The 19,023-nt window shown below is 42.4% G+C and overlaps 1 protein-coding gene across 1 annotated transcript in view; it reads right to left on the bottom strand.

Moving 5' to 3' along the window:
• The window catches only part of astn1 (astrotactin 1), a 2,752,121-nt gene that overhangs the window by 975,612 nt on the left and 1,757,486 nt on the right, over positions 1-19,023 (bottom strand). The window contains exon 15 of the mRNA XM_041207794.1: positions 10,879-11,070. Coding sequence (XP_041063728.1) covers positions 10,879-11,070 — 192 coding nt within the window. The remainder of the gene's footprint in view (positions 1-10,878; positions 11,071-19,023) is intronic.

The following is a 19,023-nucleotide window of genomic DNA, read 5'->3' as shown; positions in this document are numbered from 1 at the left end:
CCTCCATCAGCGTCACAAAGGAGTAACATCTTATTAAATATGCATTGATAATAACTAATTGCCTTAGGTAAAGCTTTTGACATGATTGGCGAAAACTTGGTTGCACTTTGATCCTTCATCCATCTTCTCAGGAGGTTTGAAACAGGAACATCTGCAGCACCAGTGGAACAAAGCATTGAAATGAAAAAACAGCGGCAACAGTATGGTAGTTAATGCTGACAGAAAATTACAAATTTATCTAATTTGAAGAATGGATAATCAGCCAAGTCACATAATGATCTAATTACCCAATGCTGAATAACACAAAACAGAATATATTTGCAATTGGCCAGAGTTTTACACCATTTGCCTCAGAGGATTGCCTTTGAAAAGCTTTCATGGGATGTAGTGTCCTCAGAGGCAAAATGTCGTCAGCTGTGAAGGTTATTACCAGCACAACATTAATTTTTTGGTTCTGTTCTCAGGCAAAGCTGAGTTCTCACAGTTGAGCTTCGTGCGATTGGTTTGTAGACTGATTCACCCAACACTGGTAAAGGTATAAATAATGCATTGTTGTAGTAGGTGCAACATGCAATTATGTTGCATGTGCACAGTTATCCCAGTGTGGATTTCACTGCCACTGTAGAAAAGCCTGAATTCAGTACAAATGGAGCTGTCACCAACTACACTGGAAATAGTTTGATAATATTACTGGGACATTAGGTCAATGGAGGCACAAAGCTTCTCCCTTTCACAACTCACTATATTACAGGTAATGTTGTAATATAACAGAGTGGTTTATGCGCTTGTGGGGGATGGACTATGATTTCAAGAGATGATTCTGTTCCCTAGCCTTTGGAGGCAGAAACAGTAAAGCAGACTCAATTTACTATTTTATTCTAACAATGTCCGAGCTGAGGGCTCAGTTGGTCCTTCCTGGTGGAGTTTTGATTTTGCGAGACAACCCTAACACGAGTGAAAATGAATGGCAAGAACGGGGAGGTTTTGAAGTGGATTTTTCTGTAGGGGCCCATATGTGGCTGTTCTGGTGTTACCTTATGCAACTATTTCCATTGCAAGCAACTGCTTAATACAAATGGGAAATAAGGTCTGTGTGTGTGTGCTGCAGTGTCGGTGCAGCAAACTTTGTCTGCACAATGCAATACGTTGGGCCAAATTTGCCAAGGGTTGGTAATCTCCGCTAGTTGGTCACTCCACTCCTAATGCTTACCTTGCACTGGAGCTCCGCATTTCCTGCCCGCAGTTCCAAACAGGCCCTCCTCAGAAATGTGGAGCATGGGGTGCTCCTTTGTAGTGGAGTGTGGGGGGAAGCCAAGTCATGCCCGCTTTTTACTGGCGACATATCCTTGTAAGTTTAAATGTCCCAAAGCCACTTCGAGAAGCTACAGGGAGAAGGTAAGTATAGGTAAGTGGTTGAGGGGGTAGAGTTGGTTTGGGGGGGGTGGTGCGGTAGTCGGATGCTAGTCAGGTGGGAGGGGACTAGTTGGCGTGGTCACGATGGGGTAGTCAGTTGGGACTAGTTAGTGAAGGGGTTAAGGGATGTATTTGGGGGGCAGTTGGGTGGTTAGGTGGGGGGCATCTAGTCGGGCAGGGTCAGCAGTATAGTTACCCAGGTGTTAGAACTGGTTTTAATCCTTCTAAGTTTTCCTGAATATCTATTCTGCTCAGTGAGTCGGAACCACTTGAAGCATCTGACTGTAATCTAGTTTTGGAGTGTTCCTGACACAGGGAAATTGCACATTGGAAGCCCAAACTTTATGGGCAATTCCCACGTTGTCAGTGCGCGGGGACTGCCGAGGGATCCCCCAATGAATCTTGGGAGGGGTGGGGTGGTACCTCTGGGGTAAGAACATCTGGAGAATGGAAGTTCTTGGCCGTTTTGTCCATGCTCAGCATTATTACATGTTTCAGCATTCAGTTTCATGGCCTGTTTCTCAGCAATGTTAAAATATGTCCCTCTGCAATGTTGTATTATCTTTGTGTGTATATGTCGAATCATAATATCTGTGTAATGTACTGTAGCAGTCTGGAATATTATACCTGTTCACAACATCATAAATTGAGCAAAATTAATTTCATATGGCACCTCTTTGCGGTCGCAGGTGGTGAGCTCATGGGGAGCCTTACCAATAGTTTCACCAGTTTACCTCTTTCTTCCTCCAAAGCCGGTGCTGTGAAGCATGTTTGCATTTGGGGAGCCTGTCTGCCAAAAGATAAATGTGTTCCTTCAAGGGTGTGAACACAAAAGGCCACAGAAGATTGTTGGGTTGCAGCATCCACACGCCCATGAGAAGCAGCAGAATAAAGTTTTCACAGTCCATATTTTATAAAAGGTTTTTTTTTCAAACGTCCACCTGTTAGTATCCGTGCCAGCAGATATTTCAAGCAGGAAGTGATTTTTAATGGGCTTGTTCAGTCAGAATGATGTGATAATGTAGTGCAGTGTTGCTCATCTTTTGCCAAAAGTCACATTCCCAGCCAACGTCAAGCTTGTTGCTGACAGTTGTTGGGGACGCTGCAGTATTCAGTACCTTCAAGTGGTGCGTTGCAGGTCTGTGCTCCCCACAAGCTCAGCACCCCATTTCAATCACACTGCTGTGGGAAGTTGCCAAATTAAGGCCTGGTTTCACCCATTGGAGGAGAAAGAAGAAAACAATACCGTACGTCCATTAAGAAGTCCTTTCACATGCTGTAAGGAAGCTGGGTAACAGTCGCCTTTTTTTGCTGTGGTACAGTAAAATATGAGAGAACAGCCCTGAATATGAATCTGGTCAATATTACACAGTCAGACAGACCACGAGCAGGAACAATCGGGGAGATACTCTTTGAATGATCGTCATGGTTTATTATAAAGACAACACTTCCACATACAGAGATTAGACATTCTGCGGGTTAATTTTCATCTCTGTACCAAACCCCTGTACAGTGCGAATGAGAAAGTAGTGAGATAATATTAGTAAGGATTATACTTAACAGGAATGCTGCCTTCTCACTCGAGGCTTGCACAATGCAATTTTTGAGCAGGCCTCAATCTAGGTCTATTACAAAAGCAAGATACAGCGAATACTGGAGGTCTGAAATTCAAACAGAAGATTCTGGAAGTACTCAGCAGGTCTGGCAGCATCTATGGAGAGAAGAAAGTTAACAGATGGAATGGTATCAGATCAGCAAAAGTGGTTTTGGAGGTGGGGACAGGGAATTTCTGAAGGTTGTGCATCAGGTCGTCTCCCCTTCCCCGCCTCTGTTTGATCTTGTTGAAGGTGGACTGCCACGGGAACCAGCAACCAGCTCCATCGAGGCGGGCAGCCAATTAGGACAATTATGGCTCCACTTTGGTGCCATTTCCAGAACCTGCTGGGATCTTCCAAAGGTCAGGCAGATCTTCTGTTGAGGATGGAGTCCGGCAGCTACCTTGAATCTCCTGTCAATCGCCCAATCACCACTCAGATGAAAAGCGATCCTTTGGTGAAGCTGGCCCACCACACTGATGGCCCTAACAGCTGTGGGCATTCTTTGTTTTTTTTAATTTTTAAATATTCATCGCCTCCATTTTGAGGCAACCTCACGGTCCCCTACCTGCATCAGTAGCGCCATCTCTCCCAGTGGGCCTGTTGGCTGTCCCAATGCTGTGGGACCTCAGATTGGGCTTCCCATGTCGAAAGCCCACCATCTTTAATTGGACAGCGAATGAGGAGGGTTTGATTAATGAGCTGCCATGATGATCCATGGGGAGGACGTTTAGCCCCCTCAGAGGTGGGCGGGCACAAAAACACATGCCACCTGCTGCCATGGCAGTTTGTCAGTACCATCTTGCCTCTGGGCGATTCCCCCGGTCAGTTTATTGAAGGTTTATTAAGGCCATTTCCAGAGGCTCTTGGAGGCATCAGGGAGCTGTTCAGCTGCCTGTAGGTGGCCACCGGTGGTCACAATATGCCAGGGTCCTGCAGCCAATGGGGGATGTCCTGCCACTCCGGTCGGCATGCCTCTGACCAATGCTGGAGCAGGATCCAAAAACGGCCCCGATCCCTGAAATTTTTCAAAGGGCATTCAGATTCTTCATAATGGTTTAGGCCAAAGGCCTTTCATCAGGACTTTGATAAAATTGGAGTTAATTTCACAGAAGAACCTCCTTTGTCACTCATTCTATATTCCTGTTTAATGCATCTGCTCGAGTGCTGTAACCTCATTGAAACTGGGTTGAGGCTGTCTCAATTTCAGATAGGATGTTTACAGCCAGCAACCAGAGAGGATTTGCATCCATCCATCTTCGATGAATTCAGATTCAAGTTCCAGAGCTGAAAACTGAGCTACCCACTCTCACACAATAGACCGGGTCTTTCATTCATGCACCTCAGGATTGTAAGGGCTGCACTCGAATACTTTACTTTCTCTTTCTGGAGTGATAGCCCTCAACTAAATCTAATGGCTCCATAGTTTGGGTAGGAAGCTTTTGCTTGTGCCATGGATAAGATAAACAAGAAGTTCACCTGAAAATATCATTGCACGTCAACGATGTTAATGAGTTTAGCTCAAAATATATGGATTGTGACTGAAAATCAAAACCTACGATTTATCCCATGTCATCAGTTCAGTGAAAAGACAGTGCATGCTTAACCCAATGTGCTGTTTGGTTTTCTTGAGATTATGCATTTTACCAAAACCTCATATGGGTTCCCTGTAAAATGACAGACCTACCTGCTGCACATAGACCTGGATATCCTGTCAATTCCCAAACAATTCTCAGCGTAATGTATTTTGTGAAGTGCACTGGGTGCTAATATCTCTGAAGCAGTTTTCTTTACATTGATCAGTAGAAGTGCTTTGGTGGTCATAGATTTGTTGGTCTTTGTTGGTGGAATGCAAAGAAGCAAAACAAAAGCACCCAAAGTAACTACTGTAGTAGCACTGAAAATCAAGCAAAATGCGGGAGAGAGCATGAGCTGAATTAATGAAAGCAGTAGTTAAGAGTAAACAGCATAAAAGCATGCATGGTTAATGTCTTTAGTTCACCAGTAGGGGTCCATGTACCATCGCAGGAAGAAGATTGAATAGATTCTGCAGCTTTTAAAGCTATTTTTACTAATAGTCCTGCTTTTGAAAGGTCTAGGGGGTTTCATACTGAATTACAGCAATCAATTCTCATTTGAAGAGATCTCTTTATGCTTTGTTCTCACTCTGCAGTGTGGAACTGTTTGGGTGCAATCCAAGTTAAGGTCTTTGTGATTTCAAATGTAAAAATGTTCTCAGGCTTTTGATTTTGCATCCTACTCATGGCCATATCTAAGAATTAGACAATCCTCTTCTCATAACAAGGAGCTGAGGGACTCTGAAGAAACCCTTGATCCACCAATTATCTTACATCATTACCACCAGACAAAATGGCTCCTTGACAGCTGAAATAAAATTTTGTGAAATCAGCTCTCTAAGGTAGCTTGCAGATATCCCCTTATTAATCTCATGGATCCCATACACTGCCAGTAACAATTACCTAAGTACACACAGCTTGCAGCCTCAGTATCATTTTACACAGCAAATGTGCTTTTACTCAATGACCGTCAAACCATGTATCACCGTATTTTACAAAGACTTTTTCTTTTAAAATTGTAATGGCTTACATATTTTTAGTGACTAAAAACTTTTACTTTCCATTAAGCAACACAAATAAGGTTTCCTTGTGTTTCAAATACATTTTGGGCTAATTTATTTCCTTTGGAAAAGTGCATTAAAACAAGGCCTGTCTCTTCTGCCTGTTCCAACGATTCAGGTGGATATTAAAGATCCCTTGCCAAAAGCACAAAAAAAAAGGTGCATCCAAATTAGAATAGATAATCCCTGCTGTCTGCCTGGAGCTGCGTTACTTTCTGTCTTTTCATCTATGTCATTAACATAGGTTATGAAGAGCTGAGGCCCCAACACTGATCCTTGTAGGACTCCATCTGTTACAGCCTGCCAACTTGAAAATGTCCCAATTATCCCTACTCTTTGCTTCTTACCTGCGAACCAGTCCTCAATCCATGCTCATATATTACCCGCAAATCCATGACTCCTATCTTGCATATTAATCTTTTTTGCGACATTATATCAAATGTCTTTTGGAAGTCCAAGTATACTACATCTACTGGCTCCCCTTTATCTATCCTACAAGAAACATCTCAGAAAACACAAATACATTTACAAAACACAATTTCCCTTTTGTATATCCATGCTGACTCTGTTTTTTTATCATATTGTAATTTTCTAAGTGTTTTGTTAAGACTTCCAGGTTCCAGTTAATTGATAATCACTGATATCAGCCTAACGTGTCTGTATTTGCCTGTTCCCTTTCCCCCTCCTTTCTTGAAAAGCGGTGTTACTATTGCTGACTCCCAAAACTATTGGGACCATTCTAGAATGTCAGGAATTTTGGAAAATCATAATCAGCATGCCCAACATCTCTGTAGCTACCTCTTTTAGAACCTTAGGATACAGCCATCAGGTCCTGGGGATTTATCAGCATTTAGTCCCTTAGGATTTTCTACTGTTTCTCTGATATTGCTTTATGGTCCTCATTCTTATTAGCCTTTGATCACCCTCTATTTCTGGTATGTAATTTGTCACTTCACCCATGAAGACAAACAGAAAATATTCAAAGTCTCTGTCATTTCCTTATTCCCCATGATAATTTTTCCAGTCTCAGCCTCTAAAGGAACAACATTCACTTTAGCTACTCTCTTTTTTATATAATTAAAAAAGCTCTTACAAACTGGTTTTATATTTCCACCTAGTTGATTTGCACATTTTTTTTGGTTTCTTTTATATCAGCTTTTTGATTGTCCTTTGTTCATTTCTAAAACTCCCCCAATCCTCAAGCTTACTACTATTCTTTGCAATATGATAAACTTCTTCATTTAATCTAATACCATCATTAAGCCATGGATGGATCTTTCTTGCTGAGCTTTTGTTTTTTAATGAAAGGTATTTTCGTTGAGCATTGTAAATTATTTATTTAAAGATTTCCCATTGTTCATAAACCACCATGCCTTTTAGTCTATTTATCCAATCAACCTTAGCCAGCTCTCCCCTCATTTCTACCCTATTCATTTTGTTTAAGTTTACGGTTTTTCTTCTGGACTCAAATATGTTACTCTCAAACTTAAGATAGAATTCAATTGTATTATAGTCACTTTTTAAACTATGAGATTACTGATTAACCCTGTCTCATTAAACAGTGCTAGATCAAAGGGGGATGCATCTCTTTTTGTATTCGGTATTAGTTATCACTATTCACTTTGCATGTTTCATTCAGCCCTGAAAATTTTGTCCTTCTGCATTACCATGTTGAGGGCCACTGATATACATTGCATTGTACTGCACACCAACCAAACTTTTTATTTTGGTCCATTCAGCAAACTTGAGAAAAGGGATATCATTCCAATGCAGGGATTCATTATGCCAATTTTTCCCCCCTATTTCCATGCTCATTGTTTCATGGGAAATTAGTAAGGGAGGGGAAAGGCTGTGAATGCTTCCAGACTTCCAAGCCTGACATCTTGGCACTAATCTAACCAAGACATGCATATATCTATACCCTGCCATGATCCAACTTGGTGGTAAATGTATGAAAAATTTATCTATGTAATGGAATGGTTGAAGCATCATACTTACTAATGTAAACAAATGAAGGCAGTCATAAATCCAGTTCACTAATTTGCTATTTGATTCTGAATACTGATATGGCATTACAGATTGCTTTCCATGTACTCAGTGTCAAGTAAAGATACATGAAAGAAGTTTATATAATGCAAAGTGAGTTACTGGAGTGAAAAAAAATACAATACCACTATTTTGGTGCAGATCAGAAACTTCACTGCTCCTGGAGCCAATAACTATCATTGATATAAAAGCTTCGCACAAAAATTCAATAGAATAGTTTAGATCACCAGAAGAGAGAGTAGCATCAGTATTAGAGATCAAACAAAGAAAGAGAGAATTAGAAACAGGTACAGGGTCAAGGGGAGGAGAGAGAGGTGAGAGAATTATCTTTATATTAAATACAGAAACAACTGAATTATTTTTGTAGAATGCTTACAGATGTTTTACATCGAATAACTTTGCACTTTCTTTTTGCACGGAGTGGCATTCCCACAGGAAAAGGACCAGAAGAAAGGGGCTGAAGAGGCAAGGACAAATGGGTGAGAGGTTTAATTATTCCAGGAGCAGCAGGTGAAAGGCTCGACGTAACCAGTAGATGAGGCCAGGTTTAGCAAGTGATGGGCAAGACGACCATAAATCAGCAGGACATCATGATTAGAGTGAAAGGGCAAACAGGCGAGGGGCTTTAGAAAGAATGAGTCAGTCAGACTGGGACCATAAAGACCATAATTAGCTGGGGAGTCCTCCAGAGAATGAAGCCTTAGGGAGATGGTCAAGAGAGAGCCAACATGAACAATATGCACTTCAGATCTCAGCAGCTGTGCTGAGCCTACCAGAGGGGAAAAAAAACTGAAGTTGAAATAATAAACTTTTACTTGATTGATGAGCAACTCAGATATGAAAAAAAACCTGAAAGAACTAACTGATCCAACAAACTTAGCCCGTTCCTTAACCAAAAGAAATGATTGAAGCAACACTCAACATGCTGCACACATGAAATAAAACAAACTGGATGACTTAAATGGATTCTTGACCAACAAGAAAGTCAAAGAATGTTAGGGGTAGACAGGAATGTGGAGTTGAGGCCACAATCAGACCAGCCATGATCTTATTGAAGCAGGCTCAAGGGGGTAAATGGCTCACTTGTGCTCCTAATTTGTATATTCATACGTACTCAGAGGTTTCAAATTTTCAGACAACCAAACTCTGAGGAAACAGAGTAAGAAGTCACAAAATCTTGCAATGAAGTACATAAACTACAAATGCTAACATGTTAGGAAGGAAAAATAGGTAGCCTGTCCTGATTTATCTATTTAAGCAATTCATTTAATGATCTAAGCACCTTTTGCAATTGCAAATATTATTATTGTACTCTTTACTGAGGTATGTTGGCCTTAATAAGAGGGAGGCAACAACCTTTTAGAATGGGCTTTGAATGGATGTTCTGGCCTAATTGTAGAGCCTTCACAGTATATATCACAAAGTGGTGGCTGAGTGACACATGTTTTAAATCGATACAACAGCCATGAGAGAAACATCATCATTTCAGAACACTAGATTAAAATTCTTTTGTAATAAATTTGGAAGTCATATTAAAACATATAATGGCTGTGCTGAAAGCAACAACTCACTCCATTTACTCTGCAGCTGAACAGACACAGTACTGAACTTGGAAGTGAGGAAGTAAGACTTATTGGCAGATTGGAGACCTTTCCATTTTTCTATTCAGTCTCACCTATTTCCTGAGTGACAGGGGTTTATTTTATTCACTTGCATTCAATGTTTCTACAACCAGCATAAGATGCTCATAAACAGCTGAACTCATGTAAATAATACAATGCTCTACCACTGAAACTAATGGGTCTGTCCAACTACATTTGGGATATCGATCAATCTGAATGGTAATCACTTGTGTATGTTCCTATATTCATTACTCCAGGCAAGTATCATTTCTAAATATTTACACCTGGGAAACACTCAAAAGAGTGAAATGAACATAGAGTAGACCTTCTAAAATACTTCCAAATATACATGCAGCATAAGACGCTAAAAAGGCTTGAATGACAAGATTGCTGGAGGGATATCAAATTTATCTTGGGCAGTGTAATGGTTTAGAGAAGGGAACTCAGATTATTGACATTTACTGTAGTGATTTAAATAACTGGAATTGCTAAAGCACAAACTATTAAGAATAGAATTCACCACCAAAACTGAATTGGTTAGTAATGACACAACTGTGTGCATAGAGTGACTCTGAGACCCTGCTTCAATGTTATTTAACACATGAACGATTTTCTGTTCACAGCATCATTTTCACCACATTGAAAGGAAATGCTTGCTAGTAAGGTCAATTTGTTTAAACTGTTAAGCACCCTGTTGCCCTCAAAAATGATTTGCTAATCTGGGAAGCAGGGGGTGGGGGGGAGGGGCGAGGTTGATAGGGAGTAGTGATTAGCAATTAGTCTCAACATCACTCAGCAAACCGATGATAATCTGCTGCTCATATCCAGTCACATATGGATTGCATTTGAACTGTCCATAGAACTAACCATCATGAAATATGAGATCGTTGTTATTCGACAAAACAATTTTAGTATGAAATTGCAATAATGAAAATTTCAATTATTAGTGACCACCTCTTCCCTATTCAATGGCAAATGGGTTAAATCACATAGTTTTATGTTTGTATAATCGGTAATCATACTAGTTCACTAATTCTAAAAATGATGTTTTTTTTTATCTGAAGCCATAGTGCTCTGAAAGAAATACCTTATAATCAGTCCTGACACAACAAAAATAAATGTGATACTTTCATGTTTTGATTGATAAGTTTATTCAGTAGTGCCCTCACAAAATGTTGACCCTGGTGAAAGTCTACTTGCCATACAGTGTGATTGTTTGACTGTGTCAATGCATAAGGACATCTTTATACTATTTCACCATCAACAGGTACATTTATATTTTTTCTCTCTATCTTAGCGTTCAAAAAAAGCGCTATTAAATATGAAGCCACCTGCTTTTAAACTAATAAATGCAATTAGCGAACATTGTCTTGGCACAGCAATCAACCATCTGTCTCTCCACTTGGACAACATCTACAAATTGAAAAGAGACCATTTTGCCATTACATGAAAGGGCAACTGTCTTAACGTTCTTTCAACCCTTGTCTTAACTCACTATTAGCCATATGCTTGCGTGACATTGTAGCAGAGGGGAGAACAGAACATGGAGAGTATTAAATCTTACCTGAATGTCCCCATGAACACTTGGCCAAGCACAGGTTCCTTTGTCTGATTATTGTAACCATAGAAGACATCTCTGAAGAAAGTCTGATTCAGAGCAATGCTGGCATCACCACATTCTAGGCCGCTGTTGCAGGACTCAGAAACCAGCTGGCAAAGCCTTCCATCCGAAGCTAGCTTGTAGTCCTCAATACAACTATGAAAAAAATTCAGTTGAGAAATTTAAGTGAAACGGAAAAGCACATAACATCACCAAGCTTAACAAATTCCGATCAAGTAAATCAAGAAATAGCCAGGTAGCATCAAGCAGTTTTAAAGGCATTTAGGTCGTAGGAGGAATGGAAAATTGAACAGAGGGAGTACAATGGCTTTGAGGTAGTAGAAAAATGGGCTGGATTTAACAGATCCTGCCGGGCCTGTTTTCAGTGGGGGAGCAGATAAAATATATCAGGTGGCTAGCCCACACCGACTCACCCCGACCCAGTTCCCATAAAAAGTGGGTGGTGGGGAGGGGACGGAGGGGAGTGGGGTTGATGGTAGGTTGATTAAAACGTCCACTAAACTGCCTGCCCTTAGGTTTATTGAAGCTTTTATGTAGCCAACTATTGTCCGCATAAAGCCCTCAATCCCCCTCCGCCACCATAATATGCTGACCAACGGAAGACAGGCTAAAGTGGGCAGGCTGCTTTTTCACCAGCTTTGGTGAAAGGGTGGGAAGGGAGGGGGTTATCTCCCCTTGGCGGAGGGAGGGGGGGGTGCTTTGTGTGCCCCAACGATCTCACCCCATGTTTAGACTTTAGCACATGGTCTTCAAAATTCATCCCTTCCCCCCTTACATCTCTGCCTTGGCTCCCTGATATCTCACTGTCCAAATTCTGGACATAACTGAGTCTGGAGGCCATGTCCTCTTCATCCCAAGGCCTCCTTGCAGTCCCAGCAGCAACCATTACTCAGTTTTGGTGCTGTTGGGACTGCTGGAGATGTGGGTCAATCAGCCCATGGAGTAATAAGAGGAGATGAGGAGATGATGCAACGTTTTTATTTCGATTTGCCCAGCTAATTCCCAGTGGAATTGTTATTTTGATAGACTGCAGTCTGATAGACTGTTTATGCTATGAAACATGATCTATCACTGGTGACCTCTCAATACAAGTGTCTGGTAAATAAACTCATCCAGATGCAAACTTTGTACAAAATTTTCAGTTCCAGTTGGTGCAAAAAGCACAAATTATCCAAGTTTTAGTGAAACATATTGATTTATATAAATAAATGCATTCATGAAACATAGGTTTGATCAAATTTGATGCTGTTATAATTGTAAATAAATTATAAACTTATGAAACTGTTTGAAGTACAATGTGCTGCATTGTACATAATGCTTACCTAATGAGATTAGACAGAGTAACAGGATTACTTTGATAATGGGTGATTAGCCCTTTGTCAGATTGTAATGGCAATGAGATGGTTGCTGCTCAAATATATTTCTTCTTGCTAACTTGATGAATGTCTAATTAATTAATTTCATCTCTACAACTCTTTAAAGGAAATTATGACTGTGTGTAGGTTGAAAAGTTGCTAAAGTACTGTAACACAGAGCGACCTTTTAGCATTTTCACTGTTTTAATTAAGTAGAAGATGTTCTTTTAAAAATAACAGATTTAAAAGCTTTTGCATTTTCGCAAAACAAATCAGGGGATGTTGCTTTTCACTAAATGAGTTTATTGGGATATCAATGAATCATGCAAACATCTTCCTTACATGGAGGATAAATCTAGCAATGACAAAGAATTTTTCACAAAATTATATATTATAACCAAAATGGATCCACGCTTCTATTTTATGGCTATGAATTTTATTCGGTCTTTGAATACATTTTGTCTAGAGTATAGGGTATGCCAAATTTTTGTTGTTTCATTAATCACTAAAATACCTCAGTAGCTAACAGCAGGTTAAATATTAACAGTGTTCTCCTAGGTACATGTAAACAGCTTGATGCTATGCAGTTCTGACTACAAAGCACACATGTTCTTTAGATTTAATGATCTAGAGAGAGCTGCTTCATTCTGTAAAAACATTAAAGTGAAACTGATGTTATATTGTACAAGGATGCATGGTGTGGTTACGTCAATATCCAAAACAAGTTAACGGCCTAGAAATTCGGGCATGCCTGTTTTTGGACAATTTACCCACGCCAAATGAGCAGTAAGTGCTTAAATGGGAGATTGAGGAGCCCTGCATTTTGGGTCATCGATCTAATCATGATTTAGCTAGTGCTGTGGTAGAGTTTGCATAAGTTAGTGTTCCAAATTCTAGGCAAAATGATTAGGTTGGATTCCAGGAGAGAAGTAACGGGTGGACCAGGGAGTCCAGGGTGATCGGCACTTGACATGCGATTGGATAGGGAGATCACAGACCTCAGGAGTATGACTGGGGCCTTGGATAGGAAGGTCTCAAACCTTGGGAGTATTGTTGGGAGGTCAGGGGTGCTGTTGGGGATCAGGTAGTAAAGTTGCAGATCTTGGGAATACTTTTAGGGGTCAGGAGTTCTGTTGGGGGCTGGTTAGGTGGTTGTTGTTGGACCTGGGGAGAGACTGAGGGGGCCTAGAAGTTGAAGTCGAGACTGAGGACGGTGATCTCTAGATTTTTGGCAGTAGTAATTATGCTAAGTTGCTACTATTTTTTTACTTATGTGGGTTGCCAGAGGCAAAACACACTGGTGCGGGCTGCCTCAGGTCAAATCAAAGTTGCAGCACAGACCAGAAGCAGAATTTAGGCCCCTTTTTTTGATTAATTAATTTTTAATTAATAATTGATTAATGCCTGCTTCAGAAGCAAGTAAACGATTCCACATTACCAAGTTGGCATCAGCATGATTCACAGGAGAAGTATGCACAGGCATTGGAAGCCATTTTGGTCTCCAAACAACGTGTGCAACCAGTTCCAATTCTTCACCCAATATATCTTTTCCTAGCAAATACGGTTCAGGATATTTGCGCACAATGTCAACCAAAGATAATAAGGTACAACACAGAGAGAGGTGGGGTGGATCAGAGTTCAAGTTAAGCCCTACAATAGAGATTGACCTAGGCAGCTGTGAATGGTGATTGTTGCTCAGATTATGATGCCTGACCTAGGAGGTGAGAATTGAAGGTCCTTGTTCAGATGAGGGGTATTAACATAGGAACAGACACAGGCATAAGCAATTTAAGAAGCTTTGTTGAATGACTAGAACTAAAGATAGAGAAGAGTGGAGATCAAAGCTGAGTCTAAGGTGGATGCAGGGAATTTGGCTGAAAGCCCAATTCAAAACATAAAGACAGATACAGGGAATTAGTTAAAGGGTGGCGATTATCCTGAGTCAATTTACAAAAATTAGCTTGAGAATTTGGTATGGCAACCGTTCAGACAGACAATGAAATTAACTGCAGGGGCACAAATACTGTTAAAGGAAATAATCAAAAAAGGATTACAACCACAATTAAATCTGTTTTTAGCACCCTCACTGGTCCTGCCTTATGCCTTGACATAATAGCAATGTCTCATGGTGATATTCACAATATTCACAATAAATAAAATCAATGTCCTTTGCATTCAACATCAATGACAGAGGCCAGGATTTTCTGGCCCTGCGGTAGACGGGCCCGTTGTGGGGGAGGGTGCGAAGGTGGGCCAAGCCAAAGTCCCATCGACTTTCAGCCGGACTGGATGATCCCGACAGCAGGAGGACCTGGAAAAGCCAGCGCAGAGTCTCTCTTAAATGTCAATTACAGTTAACAATTGTCCCCTGCTTGCCCTCCACCCCCGTCTCTCTCTCTTTCTCTACATAGCTCGCGCACACTTTCATTGTGATATTTATATCTCTGATTGTCTCCACATTCCATTAAAAACCTTTCTCTCAGCCTCTGTAAGTGTCTCGAACTTCCATCTCCTCTCTTCTCTCAAAGTCTAAATTGGAAATTGTCCTTCACCATGTTGCTCGAGTTTTATCTCCTGTCATTTTGGAAACTCTGGGATTGGCTCAAGGTGCAGTCAACACATGTTCCAACCAGTAGCCATCGTAACTGGGCCTGGAGAAGATAATTGGAAGCAGCTCAAACAAATGGGGCAGAATATTGAGCTCGGTGGGTGGGCACGCGTCCGACCTGGCCGTGTGTAAAATGATGTGCCAAGCGGCCTTTGTACTTTTTGGGAAACCTCATCCAAGGGCAGGGTGAGGTTTCCTGAAGCAAGTAGAAATAAAGTAAAGATTTCACACTTCAGATAAATACACGTCCCCGACAGAGTCACATGAGGGGACATGTTTTACGACATTTTTATTCCGTTCCTTTTTTTTCAAAAACAACCTTTCATCTCCCTGACGCAGCTCCGTGCCTCAGGGAGATCGAAGCACTCTTGTCGCACTTATGTGCAAAGTTTGCGCTAGTCCCGCTCTCCACCCCCCCCCCCCCCCCCCCCCCACCCCCACCCACACACACAGGCAGCGCTGCCGCTCGCGTTCCACACTGGACGCGCCTTAATTGGTCCGCCCGCATAAAATGGCAGCGCAGTGCCGATCACGGGCGGCACTCGGCTTCCCACCCGCCCCCACCAAGGGCAAAATCCCACCAATAGTGAAGAAAGAGAAACTGAAATGAACACAGAAAATGCTAAGATGCTCAGCAGGTCTGGCAGACTTTGTGGAAAAAGAAACAAATTTAACATTTCAGGAAGATGTCTTTTTGTTTGGATGAATATTCATCAACCTGAAATATTAACCGCTTCTCTCTCCACAGACGGAGGCAGACCTGTTGAATAATTTCCAGCATTTCCTCCTTTTATTTCAGTTTAGTCAGTGTCTGCAGTACTTTCCTTTTAAAGAGAAAAAAAACTGTGGGCTGAGTTTTCCCTCCTGAGCCAGGGTTGCAAAAATTTCCAAATTCGTAATACTGATTTGGGGGAAAGTGCCCTGAATGGTCAGATTGTCATCCTGGTGTTAGATGGAGTAGGGCCTGTCACTGCGCCCTCCCCACCCCCACCCCCAGGCAGAGTTGGTGGGCAGCCACAGGGGCTGCCAGTGCTGAGGCAAACGAGATAAAAGACCCATCTTGGTGCACTTGGTCCCAGCTGTAAAATAAACAATAAAACCAAAAACACCTCTTTCGCCCTCACCACCGCAAGCCCTCACCCACCACCCCCCCACCCCCAAGTTCCCCATGCCCCATCCATGACAACTCATGGTGTCTCATGCAATGTCCACCCCACCCCCATGACCCCCATAGCCTCCATGCCAACCAATGCCCCTCTACCCACCTCTAATGGCCCTTTGCAGCCACTATGGGAACTGATGCCATCCATGCACCCCACTCAGCACCTTTTGTCCTTACAACCTCCATGCCAACTCACTCAATACCCACCATGGGCAGATCTCAGGAGCCACTCTGAGATGAAATAAAGTAAAGTTATAAGTGTCTACTGTAGACACCATAACTGATAATAAGCTATTCAATACATTTAAATTCCTTCAAATACTTACTCCCTTACAGAAACAAACACTTTATTCAAGTATTTAATCCCTTATGAAAACATTCACATTTGTATTCATAGCCCCACATCAAAGACTTGGAACTGTGAACATACAATCCCACAGTGTGATTATGATAGACTGCGGAATCAGTCATGCAGCACTAATTCTATGATGATAACATCAGGCTTGAGTCTACAGCCAGCTAGTGAACTGCAGGCAGAGACTTCTTTTTCAACTGCAGTGTTTTTATGAAAAAAAGGAAAAAGAGTTTGTGGATTTAAATCCCTTGACAGCTTGACAGTTCCACTGAATCCACTATTACGTGCATTCATGTCTAATTTTAACGTGCCCGAGGGGCACATGACCTCTCCAAAAGGTGCACCTGGACCTTTCCAAAAGGGTACCCCTATCTCTCCAAATAGACCCTGCAGCTTTAGGCCTTTTGCTCAAATATGTAAATCTCATGAATCATGTTTTGGACATCCCACCAATGACAATTGGATCTGTTTGAATGTAACCCCACTTTTACGTGTGCAATTGCCTCCATGAATCACAAAAGTGTTACCCCGACACCAGGCTAAAATGGTGGGTGGGCTTTGGCACCACTTTGGCTAGGTCAGCAACCCCTTCCAGCCTCACGAGAATCTGGGCCCGTGATTCAGTCTCAGGCTTGGACAATATAGGATGGGGAACTAATGTGTTGGACATTGGATGGAGTGAGTAGGGAGCTAGGATGGAGTTGGAAGACCATGGGCAGAATCGTCCCAGGTTTGCATGAAGTGGGGGAGCAGGTGGGAAAAAAGGTGTTTTACCCTCTGGCCGCGATGGCGGCTTTTTGCGCCCGATCATCCCATTCCCACCTCATTAATCATGCACCCACAGGAAACATGGTGTCTCACTGTTGGGCAGCCTCTGATTTGCCCACCACACCATTACCTCTGCCTCCTCATGCAGGGCACCATATTTAAACTGCAACCATGCGCGCACTGCTCTATGCTTGCAATCCAGGAGGGGGCCGGTGAAAACACAGCCCCAAAAGCCAAGGAAATCTCAGCCTCTGATTCAGTGACATGTCCCCGGCATGTCTCCTGGACACCGTGGAGGCCAGCCGCAATGTCCTCCACCCTACTCTGGCCACAGGAGGTCCAGCAATCTCACCACTCTGGTTGGGAGGAGGTGGCCATGCTATGCAGAAAGGGTTGGCTATCCAGTGGAGAAAGAGGATGCCCTAACCCTGCAGCCATTGAAAAGCTACCCCCACCTTATGGTTGGTCTGGTAGGGAGAGACCTACCCATGAGCTCCCCTAAAGGTGACATGATGCTGCCTGTGAAGCCTGGAGATGATGACTGCGAGTGTTGCCTGAAGCAAGATAGGCAGACCAAACCATGGAGGCCAGAGCGTAGTGCAGCTCATCATGGTGCACACCACTTGTGTACAGTTATGAAACATGGCAGTGTGCATCCACGCCCATGTGCCCAGAAGATCCAGCATAGGGGAATGATTGAAATTAGATTCGCCACGCATGGCACGGATAATGCGGCCCGCCATTGATGGGTGAAGTGGACAATTGCAAAATGGTTTCACGATGGTGTGAAATCGATTTTTGACCTTCTTGCCAAATTGTTCACTCACACCTCCAAACACGCCCTCTGCCAACGGGAGCAGAAAATTCCACCCAAAGTACAAGTAACAGAGTTTTTCTGTTTCTTTCAAGGTTAAAATGATCTCTGCTTCTTAAAATGGTAAAAACAACTCAATTTTTTTATTCATTTATTGGATCAATGGCTAGGCCAGTATTTATTGCCCATCCCTAATTGCCCTTGAGAAGGAGCTGCTTTCTTGAACCGCTGCAGTCCATGTGGTGTAGGTACACCCACAGTGCTGTTAGGAAGGGAATTCCAGGATTTTGACCCAGCGACAGTGACGGAATGGTGATATATTTCCCAGTCAGGATGGTGAGTGACTTGGAGGGAAACTTCCAGGTGGTGGTGTTCCCATCTATCTGCTGCCCTTGTACTTCTAGATGGTAGTGGTCGTGGGTTTGGAAGGTGCTGCCCAAGGAACTTTGGTGAAGTCCTGCGGTGCATCTTGTAGATGGTACACATTGTTGCCACTGTCTGTAGGTGGTGGAGGGAGTGAATGTTTGTGGATGGAGTGCTAATCAAACGGACTGCTTTGTCCTGGATGGTGTCAAGCTTTTGAGTGTTGTTGCCTCTCCAGGCAAATGGAGAGTATTCCATCACACTCCTGACTTGTGCCTTGTAGATGGTGGACAGGCTTTGAGGAGCCAGGAGGTGAGTTACTCACCACAGTATTCCTAGCCTCTGACCTGCTTGTGTAGCCACAGTATTTATATGGCTAGTCCAGTTCAGTTTCTGGTCAAAGGTAATCCTCAGGAAGTTGATAGTGGGGGATTCAGTGATGATAATGCCAATTATATCAATGGAGTGATGGTTATGTTCTCTCTTGTTGGCGATGGGCATTGGCTGATGATTGTGTGACGCGAATGTTACTTGCTACTTGTCAGCCCAAGCCTGGATATTGTCCAGGTCTTGCTGCATTTGGACATGGGCTGCTTCAGTACCTGAGGAGTCACAAATGGTGCTGAATGTTGTGCAATCATCAGCGAACACCCCCACAAGGAA

This window comes from Carcharodon carcharias, chromosome 16 (assembly GCF_017639515.1).
Source record: "Carcharodon carcharias isolate sCarCar2 chromosome 16, sCarCar2.pri, whole genome shotgun sequence".
NCBI classification, from domain to species: domain Eukaryota; kingdom Metazoa; phylum Chordata; class Chondrichthyes; order Lamniformes; family Lamnidae; genus Carcharodon; species Carcharodon carcharias.
This window is presented reverse-complemented; position numbering and strand designations above follow the sequence as displayed.